The sequence below is a fragment of the Pimephales promelas genome, chromosome 13, assembly GCF_988280905.1.
Source record: "Pimephales promelas chromosome 13, fPimPro1.hap1.1, whole genome shotgun sequence".
Classification (NCBI taxonomy): Eukaryota; Metazoa; Chordata; class Actinopteri; order Cypriniformes; family Leuciscidae; genus Pimephales; species Pimephales promelas.
Window position 1 is genome coordinate 19764588 of NC_142781.1, and position 26923 is coordinate 19791510.

The window sequence follows — 26923 nt, forward strand, 5'->3', positions numbered from 1 at the left end:
TGAAAAATAAATTATTTGGACAGATTTGTATGTATTCATATAAGGCATCTTAACATTATTGATTGGTCTTAGTAAAAATAGGTTTCAACATTATTTTTTTAAATGTTTCAGTAGAGTCACCTAGAGAACCTTTATTTTTTGTAAAGCCAGTTAATTAACCTGTCAACATGACAATGCCTGCAGCCAATCCGCAAATTGGCCTGAATGGGTTAAACTGGAAATAATGGGAGATTAATTACAGAGAAAACAACTCATCCAATAAGCATAACACCTTTTGGATACACTAGATGCTGCTTTTGTGCCGCCTTTGCAGTCTAAATATCTCACAGCGAGCTTTATTTACTTTAAACAGTTGTTACAATATTACAATTGACTTTTTATACACTCTAAATAATAAAAAAGGTTCTTCATTGCGGTGGTCATGGTGCTAGTTTGGTTCTACAGTGGTTCTCTGTGGTGGTTAAGGTGCTTTATGGCACCTCTTATGGTTCTACATAGCACCATTTGACAAAGATGAAGTGGTTCCTCTGATTACAAACCAATAAACCACTTTTAGTGCTATTTAGCACCATTTTTGTTTAGTATCTTTACTCTGAGGTAAAGGAATAAATAATTGAATTTACCTAAAATAATCAAATGTAAAAAATAATGAATAAATAGTAAATTGTGTTTTCATTTTGTCCTGTTTCTAAAGGAATGGTTGTGTAACGAGCGCCTCATCGGTCAGATAAATTAACACAGAGAAGCACTGTTGAGGTGTGGGACACAGAATGTGTACATGCAAATCTTGCAGCAGTGTTAGTAGCGGAGAGAGTCATGCAATCACACTTCTTTTAATGCTAGCGTATTTTCTTAATATAAAAAGATGTGGATGTGTTTGTGCATCACACTGTGTGCTGGTTTAAAAACGCCTGGTCGCACATATGCGTGTTTGTCTCTTGTTGTGTGTGTTTTTTTGAGGGTATGTGTACTTTCTGAGCTCTATATGCTCCATAAATACCCCACCCAAGTGTTCCACCTGTTTCTGGACTGAAAGACTGAGAGAGTCTAACTAACCATGAAGGTCTGCGAAAAGTTACAAACTCAATATGCCACAACACGTCTAACCTCACCCCAAATAAAGGATTAGCTGTACTGTATACAACACAATTGTGTTTTTGTGCAAATAAAACATGCCTGTGCCAGTTCCAAAAAAATGATCAGTGATAAGGTATACGGCCTGTTTACTTCTGTATCTTGTCTCTCACTGTCCCAGAATCCATTGATGAAACAGGTGAATGCCATCTGTTTGACTGAGACCAGGTGCCGTTAGCTCTGTTTTTAGATCAATGCTAAGTGGGCTCTTCCAACCAAGACTTGGAGTTCTATTTTTGTCCTGAAGATTACTGAAATGCTTTATACGTCCCAACTAAATGGCATCAAAGTAAAAAAAAAAATTGCAATGGATTTTTCGTTGGATGAATGAATTGTGCATTTGATTGATATTACGATATTGGAATTTCTTGCATATTTATTTCATTTTCTTTTTCATATTCATATATTATTATGCAGTGTTTGCCGACCGTTCAAGATTGCAACCCGTTTGATTGTGTTAATGTGTCAATGAGGGAATGTTGGTGTGGTGCCCGTTTGACTGTGACCTGGACATGTTGGCATGGGCAACGGCAGAGCTGAAGCAGCAAGAAATTGTTTTTCTGTTTGGCTATTGTGTTAGCTCAATAGAGTTCTAGAATAATACCCAGAATACAATGGGCCTCAAATACTACTTGAATTTAATTTTTAGGTCATGCAATCACTGAAAATAATAATAAAATATAATAAAGACAGAATATTAATATAATAAAACAGAAATGGTACATGGCCACACTGAGATTTTCAACACACCGGAGAAAGCATCTCACAACATGCTGTAAACTCATATAAACTCCCACTGCAACGTTACAATAATAGGCTACTTTTATCAGCTTGACGTTGAACTAATGCTCCATGATCGTACTATGATAACATAACATTTGTGCTGTTATCTAGCATAAGGCATTTTTACAACTATTCGCGTATCTTTCACAATCAGCAATGTCAACATAGGTGATTGTATAATACGATAACGAAAACGATTAGTGAACTAGATTGAACAATTTCAGTGTAACAGTAAGATCGTAGGAAGTAACAGTGTACTGAACATGTTTGGAAATATGTATTATAATTTATAAACAATATGATAGTAGTGGGATGAGTGTCTTTAGACAGTAGATATATGATGTAGTAGTTTACCTAGCTATTTCATTATAATTTACCATTATTTCAGCATATCTGAAAACTTGTAATTTATCACAATAAAATTAGCGGAAGTGTCTCCATAACTCAAACACTCTGCCGATGTTGATCCGTGTTTTCGTCCTAAGTCGATCCGATTCACGTTTGGCCTGATGAGCTTCAACAGATGCATTTTTGTATTATTTTTTATATTTATGTGGAGTTTGTGTTGGAGTCTGTGTTGTGTTGGAGGAAGGTCATTTTTTGGTGTTATCAGACTCCATGTCGTTAGCTGCAGTGCCGTCGCATAGACCGTATATAAAAGGAGAGAGGCTCGGAAGCGCGCATGCACGTCACATCCGATGGATTTCGCAGAAATTACAACCCGGAGACTTCACATAGAAATAGGAATACTGGCCTTCAGGTTTTTTTTTAGCAAAACCCGACAAGTGGATCATTGTAATGTGTGATTACAACCCCTTCACACAGGCAATAAAAAATATTCATTTTAGAAGAAAAGTTGCATATAGCACCTTTAACTGACTTTTATAAACAATTCACGCCCTTATTGCTAAGGATATCAATGAGTGAATTTTATAAATTAATTACATATACTGTATGTATATATATGTAGAGGAGAATAGCAGGGAAATAATGTATGTCTTAGTTTATTTAAAATATGCTGTTTTCATGCACACAGGAATATGACAGTATAGCTGTGAAGAATGTAAATATACTTTTTTGTAATAAAGTTTTAAGCATAATTTGTAGTTTAATTGAAAAATAAATCTGAGCTGTTTCTCAATTTCCAGAACATCTTGAACTGAATTCAAGACAGAGCAATTCAATTCAAATGGTAGACCAAAGTCAAATAGTCAAAAAGTTCCTGTGACATGGGAATGTTAATTTGAGGAGATGCAGGGTGAAGTCAACGTTAGAGATTGAAACGATTTGCAAAAGAAAGACTGAATAAGAGAGATATAATGAGTGGGCTGGATGTATGCCAAAGGTTTAGTGTGCTATTGAATCTTTCTTCACAGTTACAGCGTGCCTCTCTCTTATACAGCCCCCTGCTCCCTCCCTTTTCTCTCTCTTCAGCCGTATGTGCGCTTCAGTCACAGCTCTACCTAGTGTGGCAGAGAGTGTGTACATGTGTGAGTGATTGAAATCTCAGGCTTGTGTAAGCATTCAAAGGGAGTGTGTGAGCACTTCTTGCAGACTAAAATCTGCATGTTTAGTCATCATATCTGGATATATTTTAAGAAGCAAGATAAGCAATACAGCTCTGGTAAGTTTACCTGAACTTTGAACTCTGAAAATACACTTTGCAGAAATTAGTTATCTTTTACCTTATCTTAAAAACAGTACATTTAAAAGCAATTTGTAGAATTATTTTTAATTTATTTTATTGAATTAATACTAAGCATTTATATTTGAAGTTAAAATAATCAAGTTCATTTAAATTTTAAGTAAACAAGTGTTACAAATCTGTTTATGGGTACTGTTGATTATCTTCATGATATTTTTATCTGAGATTGTTTTGCTTAATGACTATGGCACATTTATCAGAAAAGATAGAGGTGATTTGTTAAGTTATTTATAAACTAGCCTACTTGTGTTAATAAATGCAACATAATGTGCTGAGCACTGCAATACATCATTTTATAGTACGGTCTTGATTTTTGCTTCTGTGTAAATGGAGGTGCATCATTTTCATGACATTAAATATTACATGTTGTTTTTTTCTAATTGTAATTGTAAATGCAACTTTTTCTGGTATATATGTCACTTCAGATGCAGCTTCCGTGATCAATACGTTGTGAATTTTTCATTACTATTTATAAATCAGTGTGATTGTGTGGAGTTTTCTCCAGACCCAGGCTGGTAAATGTCATGTGGGCGGTGGGTTTCTGTCATGGTGTGTGTGTGTGTGTGTTTACAAGAACTTCATAATTCAGCTGCTGCAGACGCATCTATCAGTATTTCTATTTGGGGCTTCTCTTGCGGTCTTCTCTCCATTCCTTACTTCTTCCCTGTGTTCCCTTCCTGGCCACTGAACTTAAGCATCTGACCTCTGAGGTCAATTTTAACCAGGCGCAAAATGACTCCACTGATTGCGCTCAGAGAATTTAGCATTTGTCAGGACCTGCGGGAATCGTTTTACACACATGCACATACTATAATCTATCATGATAAGGTTGTTCTAAAAGTTGCCATATTTGTCTTACCTTTTAAACTTTCACTGTTGGTCTTCCACTGCATCAGACATGCACCCAACTCCCGGCGACCCCAAGCCCACCCTCACCCTCTCAGTCTGTCTCCCAAAGCTGCTCAGTGTTTAATTCTGGCTCCAGACCTTTTCCTGTGTTTCTGAGGTGTTGTCTGGCCTGATGTCAGTGACATGAAGCTTATTCTTTCAAAACATCTCCAACAGATACACTAACAGATCAGAATGGATTTCAGGTCCCTTGATATGCCAAGTCCAAGGGAAGCCAAATCAGATTATTTCAGGTCTTCATGCATGAAAAGAAAGCAAAAAAAGAAAGACAGAAAGAAAGATGAAAAGAACAAATAGATTTACCCTGCACCATTTAATGGATGAAGTACATATGGGGTATATTATACAGCAAGAGATGAATAGAATTACACATACGGCCAACATCCCACAATTGTAAACCTTATACTCACCAAAACTATAGCTTTTCCTGATTTTATTTCGGAATGATTAAAAATAGCCTATATATATATATATATATATATATATATATATATATAGAGAGAGAGAGAGAGAGAGAGAGAGAGAGAGAGAGAGAGAGAGAGAGAGAGAGAGAGAGAGCGAGAGAGAGAGAGAGAGAGAGAGAGAGAGAGAGAGAGCGAGAGAGAGAGAGAGAGAGAGAGAGAGAGAGAGAGAGAGAGAGAGATCAGAGGAACATAAATACACATGGTTATTAACTAAATGAACAGCTGTGATGATTACATGAATATTCATGGTAACTGATAATTGCGGGAAAAGAAGAACAAAGGAAACACCGGCAAACAAGTGGTTAAACAGACTGACTGACCAAATTTCTATAGTCACACTTTCATATTGAAAGAGTCATAAATGTCATAACATTTCAAATATTTGTAATTTTCTGTATAAATGCCTTTATGTTGCCTCTGTAGATCCCTCCAGCTATGCATGCTGCTATGTATTTTTTTTAGTGTGGATCAGTCTTCCTTGTTAATAGAAGCACTTACTTTTTTTCAGAATAATTCTATATTTTATTTAGAAGTATAATTTCATATTTGAAACATCAACTTTATAGCTTTCTTACAAATGCCGTTATGTTTCTGCTTCTGTACTGTCTATGCTGCTGTAAATTTATTTTTGTAGTTCAAACCAAATGTTTCTTGTCAAAAAGCTCCTACTTTTCAGAATAAGACCAGCACTGGTTTCATTGAAAGCCTCGGTAGTGTTTAACGCTGACCATCAAACTCTCCCTTGGTCTGTACTCTTGTGTTTTTAACTTGTTTGACTCTTGCCAGAAGATCTCTGGTTTTGAAGGTGGCTTATAATTATCCATGGAAGCAGTGAGTGGCGTTTTCTTATTTCCTTCCAGTGTTTCTCCGTGGATGCCTGAAATTTCTATTTATCTGACTGTTGTTGGATGGGAGTGAAAGTGTGAGAATGGGGACAACATTGACAGTGCAAGAGATGAAATTACCTGTTCCTTGGCAGGATAGTGGATTTGACAGAGAAGTGTGTGTCTTTCTCATGTGAGAATGAGGCCAGTATCCGCACGCACATACTCTGACTTGTTGTTATTTGCTGTTGTAGATGGAAAGTTTAAATAGGGAGGCTCTGTTACACTGGCCACATCATGGCCAAACCACAAGAGGCGGAAACTAAGAGAGTTTGTACCATTCCCTCTTTTTCTCTCTCACAGGCACAAACAGTGTTTGGCTATGATGGACACTGCTGAATTGGTTTATATTCAGTAATTACCCTTAATGATTGTTCATTAGGTCTGGTTAGTGGGTATGACTAGCAAAATGTGCATACTTTCTATTACCAATACTTCCACCACCCATAATGCTTTGTGAATTCAGCATTTGCATAAATGTTAATGTTTAATGAGAAAAAACAGTGTATATATAACAGAAATAAATAAACAAACCATTTTGGGCCATTTCCTCTTTGCAGCTTTGTTGATGCAGGCTTTTTCCAACTTCTGGAGATTGAAACTAGCAGGGTTTCTCACTTGCACACACATACCAACATAGCAAGCTCCCAGCACTGCCTGTAAGCCCTGTTAAACCCAATCCACCCACATCTAATTAGTGTAAAGCATGCAGCAGAACTCCAGTGGAAAACTAAACTAGGATCCCTAAACAGGATGTCTTGTGTTACACATTCAGGTGTTTATGGCAAACACATTGTTTGTTTAGTTCCATTACCGTGACAAGCTGCGTTTTACCCCATTGGATGATTTTTCTGAAACTGTTCCTCGGTTAGTTAATGGTTTATTGTGATTAGTCTGTTTTGTAACAGATGATGACAGCACTGCAGTACTAATCTGGTCTAACTGCTTCAGTTGGTCTCATTGCCTTCAAAAACAACAAGAAGCTCTAAAGACAGTTTTAAAAATGTCTTATAATTAAACCACAGCATCCTAAAAGCATGGTACTAGATCCTTAAAAGACAACTGTTTTACATTAAAAAAAGTTGAATAAATATGGCACCTTTGTCATTGCTTGCTCTTTTATGTATAATGATGGGGAGAATTCCCTGTAGGGCACCGAGGCCGACGGCTCATGAGCTGTTTTTCCAGAGTGTCTGTACGTTGTGGTCGGGATGTAGACACAGACACAATGAACTAGCCATGAAGGCCTTTATTTGAGAACATATTAGGGTGAAAAGAGTATGACTGCTGTCCAGGGATGAACTTCCATGATAAATTGAATTGGATGTCTTTGAGGCAGGTTTAGCATCCATGAACAAGCCAATTCTGTCAGTCTTTGTCTGAAAGATAGCCTGGATTTGTTTCTGTACGCTGTAACACAGGAGTATTTTCTTGAGCTTAAAAAATGTGGTGATTTATTTAATATTGTTTTATTTGACTGTAATTTTGAATAAATGTCTTGACTGAACTTAAAATGTTGAGTCACTGAATTGTAATGACTAATGTAACTAAATTGACCTTTTTTAATTATTGAACTTTAGGTACTTATTTCAACAAAATCTAAAATAGGTAAATGTTCAAACAATGCAACCATAATAATTATTCACATCCCATGCAGCTGGGAAGTGACCGAATGGGAATGAACCCAACTTTTTTTTCATTCAGTGTATAGGCCAATGCTGCTTCGACTTAAAGTTATTAAAAGTTGATTACAGTTCATTAAAGTTGGCATGAAACGGAAGTTGAGATTGTAATTTTTCCTTGTCGTGACGTACATCTGAGTGAAACGGCTTCTGAAATTAGAAAAAATGTAGGGCAGGGCTTGATTTCGTCCTTCGGGAATTGATTGGATCATTGGAGGTTGGGCGTTGCAAACAAAATGGAGGCAGATTTGAATGCGATTCTCTGAGAGGCGGTGCACCGATAGCCGCGCCCTCATCGGATCTCCCCGCACCTATTCGCCATTGCACGTGACTGAAATAGAAGAGAGGTCATTTCGATGGGGGAGGTAAGGGTAATGTATTTGATTAAAGAAGTGCACAGATAAATCATTATACTAAACACTACATATTAGTATTACATATAAAAAGAAGATTTGTCAAATTTGATTTCATGCCGACTTTAAAAGTGTCAGAGCCAGCCTTAGTTCGAGAAATATCCTTACAGAGTGGTAACTTGAGAAAAGACAGGACAGAATTAATAATGAAGACAAATGAGGGAATAACTTGAGACTGTGAGAGGACGGGGTGAAGACAACAGATGCCCTTGATGCCATATCTGGGCTTAATTTTGCCGCAGTTTGTGGTAAAGCAGACAAACACTTTTTGCCTTCACAAGGGATCTGAACCACATGACATTCTGCTTTTGTCGAGCAATTAGAAGCTCCTCCATCTGAATGTGATCACACAGACTCAAGCTAATGCACATTTCACTCTGCTTCCTGACCTCAATGACAGTGATGTCTCACAAGCAGAATGTCTTAGAATGAGAGTAGACTGATTTCACCACATAATAAACACAACATGTCTGCCTGTCTCGGTGATTTATGTGACACATTCCAGCTGTTGGACGTAGATGACCCGAGCCTCTGTTCACTCTTGTGTCCTGTCATAAGCCCTACTCCCGTAACACATGGGACGCACTCATTTGCGCTTAGTTACATTTTATCCATTTTTATCCAGAGCCACTTGAAGATTATTTTAGGCCTTGTCCACACGTGTTAATTTGAAAACACATCTTTTCACATCGTTTGGCCTACTGCACACTCAGACGGCGTGTTTGTCCTGCGAAAATTTAGCTTTAGCTTTAGAAAATTTAGCTCCCAAGTGGATGCGTTGTTTTCGCATTGTAGTGTGAACTGGGAAAACTGAGGTATTTTAAAATGATGATGCTTGTTTGGTGCATCAGTGCAAATGTGACGCATATTGAACTACATATGTATGTTTATACCGCTGTTGTACCAGCCATTTCGGTGTGGATGAGAAACTTTTGGAAAACGTTTAACAACGTTAGAGTGGACGTTTTTTTTTTTTGTGAAAGTGGAATTTCTCTTCAACATTTTAAAAACCTTTATTTTGTTGGCCCACTATAGACATTCTGAACTACATGTCAACTAAGGCCCTGTTTACACGAGAACGCTCGCGGGTGAAAACGTAAAAATATTTTATCGGATGTGCCTTTCGTTTACACGGCGATGGCGTTTTTGGGGCTTAAAAACGCAAAAAAGTGAAACCACCCTCCAGATTGAAGATCTTAAAAACGCTCCACCACCGGGTTCCCGTGTAAACGGTAAAAACGCAAAAGTCTGCTTGACAGTGAAGGTTGTACGCAGTCGCGCGGGCTTGGTGTTGTTGTAGTTTGCACTCCTAGCCGCCTGGAATGCATACTACATCGAATTTCAAACACTTTTGCGTCATCATATGCACACGGATTTCCCACCAAAAACGCTCGTCTAAACGCAGAATAAAAAGTGATAACGCAACGCCACTTTTGCGTTTTCTCTTCAGAATCGTTTCCATGTAAACATAGCCTGTTATAAGTAGACAGTAGTAGATAACATAAGTAGACTGTTAGTAGACTGTTAGTAGACTTTTAGGGTTCAGGTTAGTAGAATAAGTTGACTTCCAAAGTTAGTCAGAAGAATGTCTGTTGAGAAGCATCAAAATAAGATGTTAGCAGATTTTAAGCAGACAGTCTACTAATTCTCTAATGAAAGTTAGTTGACTTGCAAGTTGCAAAGTAAAGTTTGTAGAATGTCTAAAGTTTCCTTCATTGTAATTATTATAAAATTGATTGAAAACTGTAGGTGTTAGACATACTTTCTGGACAACATGTAATCAACAGCCTTAGACATGATCTTCTGCCATTAATTTTTTAAGACTTTATAGTTTTTTTAGGTGTTTTGGGGTTTTAGAATTGAATCTAGACCACCAATAATCCTTAAGGGGAAAAATCCCCCTTACAGAACCAAAGACTGCAGCTAGTTTGAGGCTGTGGTGAATCAGACACACACCTGTCCTGGCATCATAAAATCTCGCTCTCTGAGATAAATGAGTGTATTAGGCTTGCATGAGCCTGCAGAGAGGTGGATAGACCGACAGAATATGAATATAGTGAACTGAACATTGCCTGAATGCGTTTTATCTGATGGCATTAAATCAACCATCAACCATCAGTTCGGAACATAGTTGATAAAATTTGAATCATTGGATATTATATAATGTCTTGACATGCTCGTTTGGCTCGTCTGTTCTTTCGGTGTATACTGACTGGTCTAAGAGCGTGAGTGATAGATTGGATGCTGTCGTCCGAACCATGAATGGCAGAGGGGTGTGAAACAGAGCCGCCAAACCTTGGAATGTCTTGGAATCTTTCCAGGATTCACAAAGGTGTTTAAAAGTGACTCCAACATTTTTCACAAGAGCAGATAGAATAGACATTTCAGTTGTAATGTTACAGACATCCTTCATTTGTATAGCCTTGGAGAAAGAAGCCATGTTTAGGGATCTGATTTCAAATGCAGAGACAAAAAGAAGCAGATCTGACCAGTACTTGATTTGGTAATAAGAATGAAGCAGAAAACGGATAAAGCCTTCGACTGCCAGGATGGAATGAAACAGACTCAGCAGGCTCCGGAATTTTGGGATTCTTTATAGAAGTCTTAATGGTGTCTCAGAGTATTTTAAGATCCGGAGACGAGCTGAATGAACAGCTGTGCGCCTAAACTAGGACTCATTCCAGATGACTTTAGACACATTAAAGCGTGTGTGTCTGTGGAGTTTAGGTTAGATGAATGGATAAAAGTGGTCTGAGACACTTGGAGTACAAAGAAAACTTGAAAGAATTGCACAGTGATGTATAGTGACCCAGACAGTGTGTTTATGTGTGTGCCTGTGTGTGTGTGTGTCAGTGGTTCCCGTAACATACACTCACAGGTCCTCGAGGCAGGTACAGTTTACTTGTCTTCATATTCATGCCTCAGGGCCTTAGAACACACACTGACTCATTATCTCAAATAACTGATTTATAGAAACAGAAATTGCATTTGGTGTGTGTGTGTGTGGTGAGTAAAGGACTTTCCCTGTATAGACTTTACGATTCCCAGACCCTTGCGTCACGATGAAGTGCGGTGTCCCCGCTTTTGGTGTGTGAGTGTTTGATGTGTCATATTCCAGTTGTGCACACACATCAATCTTAACATTCCTCCCTGTCCGAGAATCAGCCAATATCGTGAATAAGCAGCAAAACAGTCAGACACACTGATTTACATTCAGCTTTTTTAGAGAACCTGCTCAGTGTTTAAGCATTACCTTTATAATATTAAAAGACTTGAAATAAATAATAATATGTATATTTTATATTTGTAGACTATTTTAATATTATCATACCTTGTTTAGCGTATCTCTTCTGCCCCCTACCCCTTTTTACTGTTAAAGCAGTACTGGCCCAGACAAAACAGTTTTTGAAAATGCGTTTGCAAATAATGTGTTCTTCCGTTCAAAAAAAAAAAAAAAAAAAAAGACATATGACGGCGCTGAGGAATGAGAATGAAAAGACTAAATAAATGCTACCTGTCAGAATGTGTCATTTGTAGGCTGATTTTCATGAAAAGTGTATATGGCACTATCCAAACTGTTTTATACAATCCAATGACATGAGTTGAGGGCAGTGGTATCTGTTTGGCCAACTAATGGAAGCTGAAAACCTGTTAATCAATCTAATTGTTTTTGGTGTCATTTGTAGCACAGCAATTACATACTTTACCGACTTTTTTAACATTCCATACTTCACCTTAACGACATACACAAACCCTTTACATTTTGACTGCCAACACCGTACTTAAAACATACTTACTGCCAACACATACTTACAACAACGTACTTAAAGTCGGCATGAATGGGAAATAGCGATAGTCTTTCCCTATTGTGACGTATATCTGAGGGCAGGGCAGGAATTAATTAGATTATTGAAATGTTGTAGTTTGCTGTAATCTCATGTGTGAACGGTTGTCCCATCCTCACACCAAAACACGTCATCAGAGTAGATCTTTTTTTTAAAGATTATGAGGGTTTTTTTAAAAATATGTGCACAAATAAATAAATAAATCATTCATAATGAAATATGCCATAAAAAATAATAAAAAAAGAATTTGTGATTTCATGGTGACTTTAGGTTTTGATAAAAGTGTGAATCATCTGGTTCAGTGTTGATAAGTTGGGAAATATATTTCTAATCAGGGAAATCTGTTCTCAGTTTCTTTAGAGCTGACTCACCCTGAGATGAGAGCATTGGCGGGGATTAGTGATGAAACACACACACGCGCACACACACACGCACACACACACACACACACACACACACACACACACACACACACACTGTAAGAGAAAATTGATTGCAGCAAACTAAGAGGACAGTGGATTTAATGTAAACATGACCTCAGTTGTTCATCTACATTTATTTAGCCAATTTCTCACACATAAATGACACTCTTACAAAAATACTCCAGTATAACCATGCTACTTAGTACTGTTACAGATTTGATTATTGGATTAATAGTTCACAGTTTCCATTTTTTTTCCATTCCATTTTACACACTTTGACTTACACGCCGTTCTCTCTGTTTTAATTGCACAGGTGGTTTTGTGAGGGGCGCGAGCTGCACCACTGCCCTGATATTCAGATCTGTCGTGATGGTGACCTGCACACTCTAGTGATAACCGAAGCATTTGAAGACGACACCGGCAGGTACACCTGCGTTGCTTCCAACGCACTGGGAGCAGACAACACCTCTGCAGAGGTCTATATTGAAGGTGAGCTCCCAGCTACGTCATTGTTCAGTACTAATAAACAACGCATTCTCACCCCAAGGCGTCACCTTTGACCATGCTTCAATATTTGACGTTTTAGGCGCCCTTTAGCGTCACTTACATGACGCGATCCTACGGCGTCCTCTAACTGACGCTAAAGGAAAGCGTCAGTTAGAGGACGCGGTTAGGTTTAGGTGTGGGGTGGGGGTAGGGTTAGGGTTCACGCGATCCTAGGGCGTCATCTACCTGACGCTAAAGGGCGCCTAAAGCGTCAGATATTGAAGCATGTCCAAATGCTTCCCAAGGCGTCAGTTAAGTGACGCCTTGGGGGTGAGAATGGGCTGTAATAAAATATGTAAAAATCCTTTAAAAAAATAAATTAACTTGAAATCCTTCTTTTCCTTTTTATGTTATAAAGACTAACATTATTTAAAGACATAGTTCTGTCATCATTAACTTATCCTCATGTTGTTCCAAACCTGGATGAATTCCTCTCTTCTGCTGAACACAAAAGAAGATATTTTGAAGAATGTTGGTAACCAAACAGTTGATGGACCCCATTGACTTTCATAGTGTGTGAAAGAAATACACCCCTACACTGTTTGGTTACCAACATTCTTCAAGATACAGTATCTTCTTTTGTGTTTATAAAGGAAACTCAGCTATAAATTCACACAGGTTTGTAAGAACCTGAGGGTGAGTAAATGATGAGAGAATTTTTATATTTGGGCTATCAAAACTATCATTTTGATGAACTTTATGCTTCAATTTGTTAACAGGTTTTAATTCACGATATAATGCCTGATAGTCAAATAATTATTTTGCACAATTTTGTATTTTGTTGAAAAATTTTGTATTTGAATAAATGCCCGGATTTCACATTCATACAATTTCATTAAAATGAAAACATAAATAATTACTTACTATACCACAAAGTAATTATATTTTTCACGTTAAATTATTTTTATTAGTATTTATACGGTGCGATCACATTAGCAACATTTTGGGGAAATTGCGTGGACACTTAAAATCCAGGTCTGGAGCCATGCCACAGCATGTGTGCATGTTTGTCCTCACATGGCCTTTAACCCTTTGACCTCAGACCTCAGCTGATAGGTTAACCGGCCTTAACTGTGTATTATCTAGCCCCTAATTCACCCACTGACACAAAAGTTCATATTACTCCACCCAAAGCACACGGCAGGTTGTTTGGGTATGAACTGACCATAAATAATACTCAAAGCTGTAGGCTGTTTTGTCTTTGAAGGCCAATAAACCATTAAGAATTTACAGGTCACAGAAGTCACTTTCAAAACAAGCAGCTCTCTGTTGGTCAACACTGTTAATTCACGTGACCAACTCTAACGTGAGCAAAATCTGTGTGGGGAACTTTTTCACCTTTACACGAAACTCCCGTTCTCATGGTTTCCTATTGAAATGACTGTATTTTGCCCACACTAATTTGCTGAGGTATTTCAAGTCACTTTTATTTATATAGTGCTTTATACTTTACAATTGTTTTAGCTTTATATAGTGATAACAAGAAAATAATTAAATGATGCAAACAGAATTCAATTCTGCTGTAAAGCATCTCTAAAAAGACAATAGTGTCATTATTCAGCTGAAATCACAGCCCGTTCTCATCCCAAGGCGTCATCTAACTGACGCTTTTGACCATGCGTCAACATCCGACGCTTTAGGCACCCTTTAGCATCAGTTAGATGACGCTATCCTAGTGGTCTAACCCTAACCCTACCCCAGACCTAAACCTGCCCGTGTCATCTAACTGACGCTAAAGGTAAAGCGTCAGTTAGATGACGCCTTAGGATGAGAATGTGTTGGAAATCAGATCAGTTCGATGTTGGTTCAGTTCAGTTCAATAACTGTGTAATTTTCATTATGTAATGAGTTAAATTCAGCTATAAAGAAGGTCTGCAGAAAAGAGTGATGTCATCATCCAGCGCAGTTCAGTTCTCATCTGAGAGTGTCAATTGAGTTCTGTCAAATCAATAATATTGCTGAATATTTAGAACCTGATTTACTAACAGTTTGCGGCAACGCAAACCCTCTTTTTGGCATTTGAGAACTAATGTCAGGATTTACCAAAGACATGCGGTGAAAAATGAGCGCTGAAAAGGCATGGACACATATTTTTGTGGCTGACCTTATGCATTTGTTGGAGTTTACATTTCAGATGCAAAATTTATTGGAGGAGAGTATTTAAATGAATAATAAGGTGATTTACTAAGGTTTTCACTAGTCAATATATTGGTATTTGCAGCATCATTTTAATGGCCAAAAAAAGCATGTCTTAAACCAGACGTTACTTTGCCCTGTTTAGTAAATCTGGCCCTAAGTGTCCTAAACTAAGAGGAAACCAAACTCCATCAGTGACAGAAATAGAGAAGAAAACCTAGGGAGAAACCAGACTCAGTCGAGGGGCCAGTTCTCTTCTGGCTAGGCTAGAACATGGTGTGGTTTGATTTCAGGCTGCATCACAAGTCAGATTGTGGATTAATATCATTAAAAAGGAAGGTAGCCTGCAGCCGAACACGTTTCAGACCAGGAATTGCAATTCTTTTTTTTTCTTTTTCTTATTATATTTCTCTCTATAAAGGTGTTTCCTCCTCAGACTCAGACGGTGAAGGATCCGTGTCGAAGTCTAGGTCTGGAGCCATGCCACAGTATGTGTGTTTCAGCATGTTCTTCTTTGCATGACCTTTGACTCAGACCTCAGCTGACCGCTTTACTGTCTAATAGCCCCTTAAAAGGTTCATATTACTCCACCGCGAAGAACATGGTTCTTTGGCTTTAAACTGACCTTAAATAAGAGTCAATGCTGTTAAATTGCCAATAATCCATCAATCAAGAATTTAGAAATGGTGTTGTCTAACCTTATTTCTTTGTGACATTGCTTGAACTCTCTTCAGTCACCTCTGAACTCATCTGCTCATTTCTCTTCCTGTCCTCTCTTGCCTCTGCTGGCCTCTCAGTCTTCCCTTTCTGTTTACACAAATTATTAAGCGCTTGGCTCTGGTTCCCTCTGACATCATCACAGCCATTTGGGATTACGCTCTCATTGGCTCCAAAGTCATTTATAAGGTGCAAACTACATAGTGAAATTCATACAGTGTGGAGTGGATATTACTTGTGTGTAAGTCGGTGCGTGTTAGAGAGCAATTACTCTTAGCTTACATTTTACATTCTATAAATTTGCTGTTGGAAACCTAATGTTCTGAAAGTCAGACAATCACTATTAGACTTTAATTGAATGTGTTAAGGCTGATTAGATGTGGATATAGCATTAGATGTGTTCAAAATAATATCAATCTCAATAGACATCTATTCACCAATCACTGAAATACTATTATAGTTTTTATTGTGGTAATATTTAGATTTTATTTTTCCACTTTTGTATTCATTTTAGTTTAAGTTTTAAACTTCTGTTGTGTTTTTGTCGTTTTTTTAGTAGTTTCTGTAATATAGTTTTTATTCAGTTGTCGTTTTAGTTGTTTTAGTAAATCAGTATTTAGTACATCAAGTTAAGCTCAAAGAAAATGAAAAATGTTTCCCTGGCAAGTAGCTGAAATAAGATACATTTCAGTTATTTTTATTTAATTTTATTATAGGTAACAGTTATTTTATTTCAAGTAACTAAAATGGTTTTAGTTTTAGTTACCTATAATAACACTGACCAACACTGGAACGAATTCTGACCACTGACCTATTCTGAGGCAAATACAACCCAGCTATTTGGGGTTTTTTTGCCCCGAAATTCCGGTACCTCTTTAACTGAGTCACATGTAATGAACTGTAACTTTATGTGAAGAAATGTTAATAGACTGTGATGGAGCAAAAAGATTGATTAGCTTGTCATACAGTAGCTTTATATAATCTCTTCAACTTTCAGACTCAAAGCATGAATATTGCAAGATGTGAGAGGTGTCCTTACTTTATATCTGTTTTTTTTTTTTAATTATGACTTTTGCTGATATATTTTCTCAGCTCTGAATAAGGTTTGTTTTATTGTTGTTGATATGTTCTCTCAGGGCACAGAAGAAAACTAGCTCAGTTTCCTTGACGATTCACACATCATCACCAAAGAGCTCAGAGAGGCAACCTCACCGCTCCACGCTAGTCCAGCCTCTTTCTGCTACACCACAGAGAGTAAGAAATAAACACACACACACACACACACACACACACACACAATTTTTGTGCTGAAACTGTTTAAAAAAATCCCATTGTCCCAAAGTCAATGAGCTTTTTGAATAGGTTTTTGGTTAAATCCCTGAAATAAGGTTGGTAGTTAACACAAGCTCAAGATGAGTTCACATTTTAAGTCTACAATAAAAAATGTCAGTTATCCCCCCCACTCATTCATTTTTCTAAGCTTTTATGTGACTTGAAAAAATGGTTGCTAACAAGTGGCTATGGAGGTTGTCAGAGACATTGTCTGATTTAGCTTTCACTGACTGCTATCAACTGCAAGAGAAATGCACATGCACAAATATATCTGGAAAACTCATTAGGAATGACAACAGCAGATGGACATATAAAAAACTCACACTCTCTGGAAAGATCCAGAATAACCACACATATTGTCTATCTCCCTCAGGTCCAGAGTCCAGTTTCCTCACTTTATGCCAGTGATGCGCTTGTCAAAGCACCCCCTAGCTTCACTAAGGTAATGACTTGGCCACACACACACACACACACACACACACACACACACAAACATGCGTCTGGTTTGCTATTTTTGTGGGGGATTCTCCATAGATCTAATGATTTTTATACTGTACAAATTGTATATTCTATCCCATTACACTAACCCTATACCCCCAAACCTACCCATCACAGAAAATGTTATGCTTTTTTACGTTTTCAAAAAAAAAAAAAACATCAGTATGATTTATAAGCTTGTTTCCTCATGGGGACCTTAATTTAGGTCCCCACGGTGACACGAGTCCCCATGAGTCTGTGCATTCAGGTTGAAGTCCCCACCAGGATAGAAAAACATGTACACTCATCTCTAGCTGAATTTGCATGCAAAAGTTTGAGAAATTGGTGAATTAATCAGGGTATGACCTTTCCCAAATTATTCCAAGCCTCTGTCTTTCTCTCTCAATGTGTGTGTGTGTTATTTGTGGCTCATGTGATTCAGTGCTCTGAGCAGGCCTAGGCAGAGCTTCAGACTTCAATGCCAAATGTTATGTTTTCTCAATGTGCAAAATAATTTTTCACCTCCTTAAAGATAAAAGTTTGTTTTTTTAGACCCCCATCATCCCATCAATCTCCCTAATGAGAGGATGTGCCTTTTTATAATACATAGTTTTGAATCCTCATCACAGTCCTAAACAAACAGGCACACAAATGAAATGGCTGGATTATATTGACATTCTTCTTGGCTTGATCTTTAAATAAACCTATATAACACGTCACTTGTAACCACAAGCATGCTACACACACATACACAAAGCCTCAAAGTGAGTGAACACACTACAAACAGAAAGCAACTCTCACACACATGTATAAACAAACTTTTATGGGTTTCTGACAGCTTCTTACCTCTATGTCTGTTATGTCTTCAGCCTGAAAGAGTGTGTACATTACATGGGAATGAAAGAGGTGCTGAAGAAAGAGTAGAATTAGTGGTTTTACACCTTTTCATCTGTCACTTCTGTTTTTCCATTCATCTTTCTGTCCTCTCTCCCTATGTTTACCTCTCAGTCGTGTTGAGCTGTGTTTCTCTTGTTCTGTAGATGTTGCAGGACGCTCAGGCATCTGAAGGTCAGGTGGTGGTTCTGGAGTGCCGGGTGAGAGGTAGTCTTCCTCTGCGGGTCCAGTGGTTTCGAGAGGGCCAGGAGATTCAGGACTCCCCTGACTTCCGCATCCTGCAAAAGAGTAAGAGGAACTACTCTGACAACCATTAAAAGGGACATTCAGTAGTTCCTTGCTATTTTTAGTATCGCTATACTTTTTGTACTCTAAGAACCGATACCACAATGGTGTTAGACGCTGACTGACATCAAACATTTGCATCATCAAACACTGACCTACTAGTGCATCCACAGAGGCGGCAGCCTGTAGCTATGTAGCAGTCAAAGTTGTGAATTTAAAGGGGTCATGAACTGGCTTTTTAAATTTTATTATATTGTTGTCTGAGGTCAACTTATGACGTTCGCTTGGTTTTTACATTCAAAAACATCAAAATGAATACGTAACAGGCTATTTTCCACCCTAGTTTTGAGCCCAGCTCAAAAACGCTCGGTTTTTATGGGCATCTCGCACTGGAGACTTGGAAGTAAACGCCCACTGCTGTGAGTGGATAACAGTTTTGCATATTATAATGAGTTTCAACTCACCCGTCGATGCACTTGGAGGAAATTGTTTTGAAAACGTCCAATGTTGTAAAATGGCAACCGGAATGGTTCGCTCATACACGTTCAATCCAGAGTCCGTGTGTTGCACAATTCCTGTCAGATCCAATATAGACGGCACAGCACCGTTCTTTACTCTTAATCAGTCTGGAAATACAGTCTTGTTTACAAAACAATCCTCTGTGAAATGAAGCAAACAGGCAGACAATGTTTTACCCTCATCAACTGTAACGTCATTAAAAATAAAGTTTATCCATGCAGTCCTATTGGAATCCAGAGGAAGCAAATTCAGCCACTGTCTTCTTCCACAACCAGGCGCTGCACAATATTTTGTATTGCTCTTTGTTTCTTTATTTATAAAGCACTATTCTAACAACAGTTAGTTGTACCAAAGTGCTGTACAAAAAGTTCTAAAATATGAATTAAAATAAATGCAAAAACACTATTTATTTCTTAATGTGTAAAACTTAGTACCAAACTACTGAATGCACCTTTGAATGGAGTCATTTACTCATCATTTACTCACCTTATATGACTTGATTTTTTTTCTGTGGTCCACTTTCATAGTGCTTTATTATTTTTAATATTTGAAACCATTGAATATTCTTTCAAACTCCCCCTTTTGTGTCCCTGGGAAGAAAGTAAGTCATCTGGGTTTTGGAACAAAACGAATAAATGTTGACAGAATTTTTCTTTTTTTGAGTGACTATTTAAACTATTTTAGGAACTGTGTTTGGTTTTTTGAATTACTGATATGTAGTGATTTGTTTTTCTCTCTCAATTCCCATATCCCTCTTTCATCAGAGCCAAGATCTGCAGCAGAACCCGGTGAGTCTTTTTTTTTATCCTCCTGCTTCCACTTTCCTCTATTTTCACTCATTCATAAAACACTTTCCTTCAGATACATGTGTACATATGGATTTATCAAGAAGATAATTCTCTTAGCCTGTCAGAAAGCTCAAGGTTTATGACATGACATCATCTCTATGCATGCAATTTGGAATAAATATGGTGCGAAAATCTCGGAATAACAGAACAAATGAACGGCACTAATGTATATCAGCACCTGGGGTTGAGTCACATAATTTCTCTGTTCATGAGTATGGCTCACCTTCTTGATCTAAGACTAGTAAATCTCATCAATTTCTCTGTTCATGAGTATGGCTCACCTTCTTGCTCTAAGACTACTAAATCTCATCTCTATTTTTGGGTGTGTCTCAAACTGCTCACTAGTTTATTAGGACATAATAAACTGTGTTGGGTGTGGTGGGGGGGTTATTCATTTCTCTTTTAAAACAGAATTTCTCAATAGAAATTCCCAGATTGCATAAAAATATGCGAATATTAGCCACTCACTCCATACACTTATCAGAAATGTCGTAAAGTCATCAGAAAAGGGAAGTGAGCACATTTCATAACGGTTTTATTCATTGAATATGTATGATAAACAAATGAATGATTTAATGAGTGTTAATACATTGTTGTGTTTGACAAATACCATTTACATTTTAATATGAGCCCCGTATCCTTAATGATATTGTGGGTAATTGAGTCATCAGTGTCCCAATGTGTAGGGATCAAGGCCCTGGCTATTGCCCAAAGCAGTATTCACAATTTACTGAATCACCTCATAAGAAACAAAAGGAATGTGACACACAGCCTGTGTCTGCAGCAACAGACTTCTCTCTGCTATTGAATCACCTCTATAACCATCAATTACCTGTCTACATTCACCACACCTGTCTATCTAATCGTCTAATACCGTCTACATCCCTTCCTTGTTACAAGCAATATTTATGATGTTTAATATGTTTCTGGAGATAGCATTGTTTGACTACAGTAGATTGTGTTGTAAAACTAGCCAGTTGCAGTGGCTTGTGTATTGAATTATCGGACTGTTGTTAAATTCATTGTAATAATTAAATGTAATTAATTAAATCTATTCGTAATCTGATATTGCTTGTGATCTTGATGATTTTGTTATTGATGGCTTCTGTGATTGGCCTTGCAGAGGAAATCTGCACGTTGGTAATTGCAGAGGCGTTCCCTGAAGACGGAGGTTTATTCTGCTGCACTGCAACCAACCAATACGGCTCAGTTAACAGCACTGCACAACTCACTGTCACACCAGGTGCGTTTACACTGTATTTACAATGACTAAATCTGAGATCAAAGTTCATGGCCATGTAAATATTTAAATATTTTAGTGAAACATTGTTGTAGAAGGAGGTTAACATTTAAAGAAACATGCCCATGTGAAAAGAAAAAGAGTGATCAAACAGTCACATATAACTAATATCTATCTTATATACTGTAAATGAATACTCTAACGGTCAAAAGTTGCGGGTCAGTAAGATTTTGTAGGCTGCATGTTTTTTTATCAATATAATAATAACAGTAATATTGGTAAATGTTATTGGAATTTTAAAAAGTAATAATAATATTAGATTATTATGATGAATGAACTGAATCTTCTGTCTCCAGTGTCTCATGAACATTTAGAAATCATTCAAATATGCTTAATTGGTGCTTAATATAATATTCTTAATATTATCATGCAGGGTTAAAAGTACTGCTGTACTGTACGGCTTAATATTTTTTGTGTAAACCGTAATAGATTTTTTTTTAGGATTATTTGATGAATATAAAGTTAAAAAGAACAGCAAAAGAACAGCATTTTCAGCAACCTCTCATTTTAAGCAATAAAGTTAGGTGATGTAACACAGGAGTTGTAATGAATTAATGCATTTACAAAGCAAAATACCCGCTCCAAAAAAGGTGTAGGATCTCCGTCAGTGATCTTTTGATGACATGTTATGGGGCCCAATGTGGTACATCTTGAAAACATGTCAGTTGCATGAGGTCAACCAGCCATGTCCCGTCTACATCACTCCAAGGTCTGAGTGTGGGGTGAGGAGTGAGGATGCAGTATGTGCTGATAGCTGTGTGTGTCACATGGTAAAGGCAGAAGAGGGATGAATGTTTACACAATGTGCTGGAGTGGGTTTACTCATATTTCCAGGAGTCCTCGAGCCTCAAGTCTACTACAGAGCCATTTAAGTAAATCTGAGACAATCTAAGCCAGATTTCATGTCTAATAAAGGATCACATTTTAAGTGTGGATTAACTGTTGACCCCGTAGTTATTATAAGTTGTTGTTTTTTCTCCCACTGTATGTGTGTTTGTGTTTTGTAATGAGTTGTTCTACAGACCAGATTATTTCCTTCTTTATTCCACTGAAATTTTCCAACTGGATTTCAACACACTTAATAGGAAAAGGATTATGTTCTCACCCTATAATGAGCGCTGTATGTCTTCTGTTATCTTGTATTTCTAGTTGCAGAAGAGTTTCCCAGCAACGGTGTATCTGGGGACGAAAGTGTGTTTGAGGACAACCAATCATTCCCGCCTCCACCTCCTCCACCCACTGAGATTAGTTTGTTGGAAGTCCCACCCAAAACCCCACCGAGTGCTGAGGCCTTCCAGATCAACGAGCTGGACATCTGGCCCAGCATCACCGCATTGCCTGTTCAGGTCTCCACAGATAAAGATCCTCATGAAAGTCTACCCAACAGACCTCTACAAAATGGTCAGACCTTAAACAAGCCACCAGACGAGAATCTACCATCACCTTCAAGTGTGAAGGAAACAGCGGCTCCACCTCCATCACCTTCAGCGGTTAAGGCTCCACCTCTCCCCACCAAACCCAAACCTAAACTGTGAGTACTGGTGCTGAATCTTGTGCATCGTCACAGAATCTGATTTCACCAAGTACTATGTGTTTGTGGATCCGCATCTTTGTTGATTTTGGAACACCATTTCAATCAACCAATCAGATTTGAGGGACAAGTTTACAGTTTAGGCTTAAAACCAGGGTTAGGTGATTCTACATCAGTGTTATTCACCTATCATTTCCTTCTGATTGTAGGGATAAGTTATGTTAAAGGGATAGTTCACTTTGAAATTAATTTTTGATATGTTTTAGCTCACCTCAAGGGCATTAAAGATGTAGGTGTCTTTGTTTCCACAGTATTTTCAATTTTGATATTTTTAGGCCAAACCGTTGTTGTCTGTCAGTCATATAATGGAGCTCAATGGGGTCTTCCTCAAAGAGCATGCACAGAGAAGTCCAAATTAAACATGATTTAATGACACATTGATGGCCTAAGACAAGAAACGAGCGGTTTGTGTGAGAATATCGTTTTTACCTCTTGTAATCACAGTCACTTCCAAGTACTCTTGAGGGCGAGGGTGCTTCTGTCTGTGCAAGCGCCGGAAAGCCCCGGAAGTGATCTCTCGCGCGTGTACGTCACTCATTGTTTACACAGAGATTTCGGAAGTGTTGCCCTTCACTGTGAAGATCTAAAAATATTTAGATATACAGGAAATTGCAATGGAAGACGATATAAATACTGTTCGTTTTCTCACACAAACCGCTCGTTTCGTGTCTCAGGCCATCAATGTGCATTTACATTTACGAGTCATTAAATCATGTTTAATTTGGACTTCTCTGTGCATGCTCTTTGAGGTGAACCGAGGGAGGACCCCATATACCTCCATTATATGACTGACAAACAAGATGGTTTGACCTAAAAATATCAAAATTGAAAATGCTGTGGAAACAAAGACACCTACTAACATCTTGGATGCCCTTGAGGTAAGCTAAAACATATCAAAAATTAATTTCAAAGTGAACTATCCCTTTAAGTCAGGGATTTGTTTATGAAATTTTAAGACAGGAATGTTCCAGGGTCAACAAAACATGTGAACCCACGCATATAACTCTCCAAATTCAGGACACGCTACAGTACATCGTCACAGTCCCATAAAGTTATTTGAACTAATTTCTTCTCTTTAACTACATTGTCTTAATGAGTCTTGGATTTTAAACTCAAGTTTATAAGTTTTCAAAAATTAAACTTAATATAATCCATTGTTTTGACTATTTGTTAGGTGAAACAAAGGTAATTTTAAGTTGAGTTTACTCATGTTCCTTTCTAAGTTTAACCTTAAAGGGATACTCCACTTTTTTTTTGGAAATAGGCTCATTTTACAACTCCCTCAGAGTTAAACAGTTGAGTTTCACCATTTTCGAATCCATTCAGATGATTTTATGATATTTAGTTTCTTCTGATATTTAGACTATTATAGATAGACTACTATAGATAAATATTTAGATATTTATTTAGTTTCTGGTCTCATTGACTTCCATAGTAGGACAAAATATATACTATGGTAGTCAATGAGACCAGAAACTGTTTGGTTACTGATATTCTGAATGGATTCAAAAACGGTAAAACTCAACAGTTTAACTCTGAGGGAGTTGGAAAATGAGCCTATTTCCCAAAAAAAAAAAAAAGTGGAGTATCCCTTTAAATAGTTTACCGAAATTTACCAAAATTCTGATGAATCATCCTGCACTGATTTTAATTCTATTGAATGCACCCAAAATCAAAATATCCCCCCCCACTAATACCACCTTCTCCTCCCTAATGTGGAAAAATACTCTACTCTTCAAAAGTTTAGGGTCAGTGATTTATCTTTTTTTTTTTTCAAAAAGAAACGTTTTTTTTTAAATGCCAATATTATAATGTTACAATATTACTGTTTTACTGCATTTTTGATCAAATAAGAGCATAAGAAAACATTACTGTAATATTGTTAAATAACCATATGATTTTAGCTGTGTTGTCCATTTCCAAATGGACTCAGTGAGTCATCTTGAATACTGCAAATTTGGGTTTATTTGACGTGTTACCATTTATTTGACATGCTCCTTTTGGCATATTTTATAATATTTTGTATAAATCCTACCAACATCAAACCTTAAAACATTATACTTTAAGTAAAATGAACCGATTCTGAACAAAAGTGTTAACATTTACCAATGTTTCTGTGATTTACTACCCCAGCTGCCCACGTACTATATGTCAGTAGGTGGTTTAATGGGAAAGCCCCACTTAGAGAACAAATGCATTCCGTCCCTTTATCACCATGTCAGAGGCCGGGCATTGCTGCTTGCCATAAATCACTGGGAGATGTGTGTGGTATGTGTTTGCATATGTGTTAGCAGTTGTGCTATGACTCCAGACAGATTTCAGAAGGATCTTTTGTAGATGTGTCTCATACAATGTACTTTCTTTTCATCATTTATCATGGGTTATAGTGAGCTCTGATCTGACAGTGGATTTTGGTGTAATATTCAATGCCTCAAGATAGTTGGCTGTAGATTACTCAGGAGGTGCAATTTGACTCTCACTAACACTGTTACAGTTTTTAAAGACAACATCCCTATGATTAAGGTCAAGATAAGGTTAAGTGCACTGCCCAAGGGCATGACATTAACATGCAGGGCAAGCCAGTACCTACATGCCTGCAAATATTCCCAGTGACCCTCCAAGTTATACCAGTCCTAACTTAGAAGCTGCATAGAGATCCTAAAACTGTGACTAAAATCACAAATGCAGAAAATAAACATTTGTGACAATCTTATTATTTACAATCTAGTTATGAAAACTTATTTCCCTCATTACAGCATGTGCTAATGTGTCCCGAACACAGCAGTGAACACAACACGAGCCTTGATATCCAATTCCTGAGCAAATGACTCAAAATAGATTCTTTTTAATAAATCAGTCTAAAAGATTCATGCACACAGAGTGCGTTTATGCTGGGCTGCTTTTCCACTGTTTTTCTTTGTAAACATGCGCCAGATGTGTTTGGCCATTGCACTGGCATTCTTTGTAGCCTCTGAATGAAGACATTCAGTTTTTCATTCCCTATCCTGACCTGATCAAGCTTGTAAACGCTAAAACCCGTTCTGTTCAGAATCCCCAGTCAGTGAATCATTCAGAGCTGCTGTTTACCTCACTGAATCATAAGTCTTTTTCCCCTTTTTTGTTATACGAAACAAACCTGGAGCAGTTAATATGATGTACTGCAGATCTGTGGACTTACATTAATCTATTTACTGACTTGATGTTTATATGACAAATGTAATAAAGATACATAATCACATGATAGTGATAATATAATCTAAAACAAGATATTTTACAAAAACATCATTGTTTAACATAATGAGTTCCAGTTGTGATGATGTAAACTGTGAAGTGGATGACATGTTGCAAACATAAGCAACATAACATTTACCATATTATTTAAGGTTGTAGTTTACAGCAAAGTAAAAGAGCATTGTTACATGAGCTTGTATTCTGGCGATGATCAAAGGATGACATAAACGTGAACTGCAGCAACATAAAAGCAAAAGTGTCTCAGAGGGAGGGACTCTTTGTTGATTCTAGGCAGAGTCAGTCTCATATATAAATGTAGTTCAGCTCTGTAATTTTGTCTGGATTGTGTGTGGCATTGAAATATGTTTGTGTGTGTGAATGTGACATTAGGCTCTTGTGGTCATACCTTTACACAGGAATACTTATTTGTTTGAAAAGACTTTAAGAGCTGTTTGTACGTGCCTATTGGCTGATTTCCGTTTTAATTTAGATGCCTTTTATGCTTTACAACCGTGTGTGTGTTTAGTGGGTGGATGTTGGGAAGAAAGAGAAAAAAAGTCAATTGTGTGCATTCTTATTTGTGTACACAATAAATCATGTAAAAGGCAAGCTTTGTATTGTGTATGCTGTACTGGGAATACATGGCCACATTTAGTCCTTGTGGTTTTATTCGTGACTTTTCTCCATACATCTCCCTATCCGTTCTGTGATTCCAGATCAAATGAGCAAGCAGACGACCTCTCAAACGAAAGGTAAAACAAAGAATAGGTTTATGCAACCTGAGTGTGAATAACGCATATGTGCGT

At 37.5% G+C, this 26923-nt stretch overlaps 1 protein-coding gene across 2 annotated transcripts in view; it reads left to right on the forward strand.

The window, feature by feature from the left end:
• Positions 1-26923, forward strand: part of palld (palladin, cytoskeletal associated protein) — an 87091-nt gene that overhangs the window by 19118 nt on the left and 41050 nt on the right. For both annotated transcript variants that reach the window (XM_039692249.2, XM_089118586.1), the window contains exons 3-10: positions 12555-12730; positions 15345-15411; positions 16777-16894; positions 17346-17414; positions 18490-18631; positions 19912-19935; positions 21119-21238; positions 22445-22826. In XM_039692249.2, the coding sequence (XP_039548183.2) occupies positions 12555-12730; positions 15345-15411; positions 16777-16894; positions 17346-17414; positions 18490-18631; positions 19912-19935; positions 21119-21238; positions 22445-22826 (1098 nt within the window). The remainder of the gene's footprint in view (positions 1-12554; positions 12731-15344; positions 15412-16776; positions 16895-17345; positions 17415-18489; positions 18632-19911; positions 19936-21118; positions 21239-22444; positions 22827-26923) is intronic.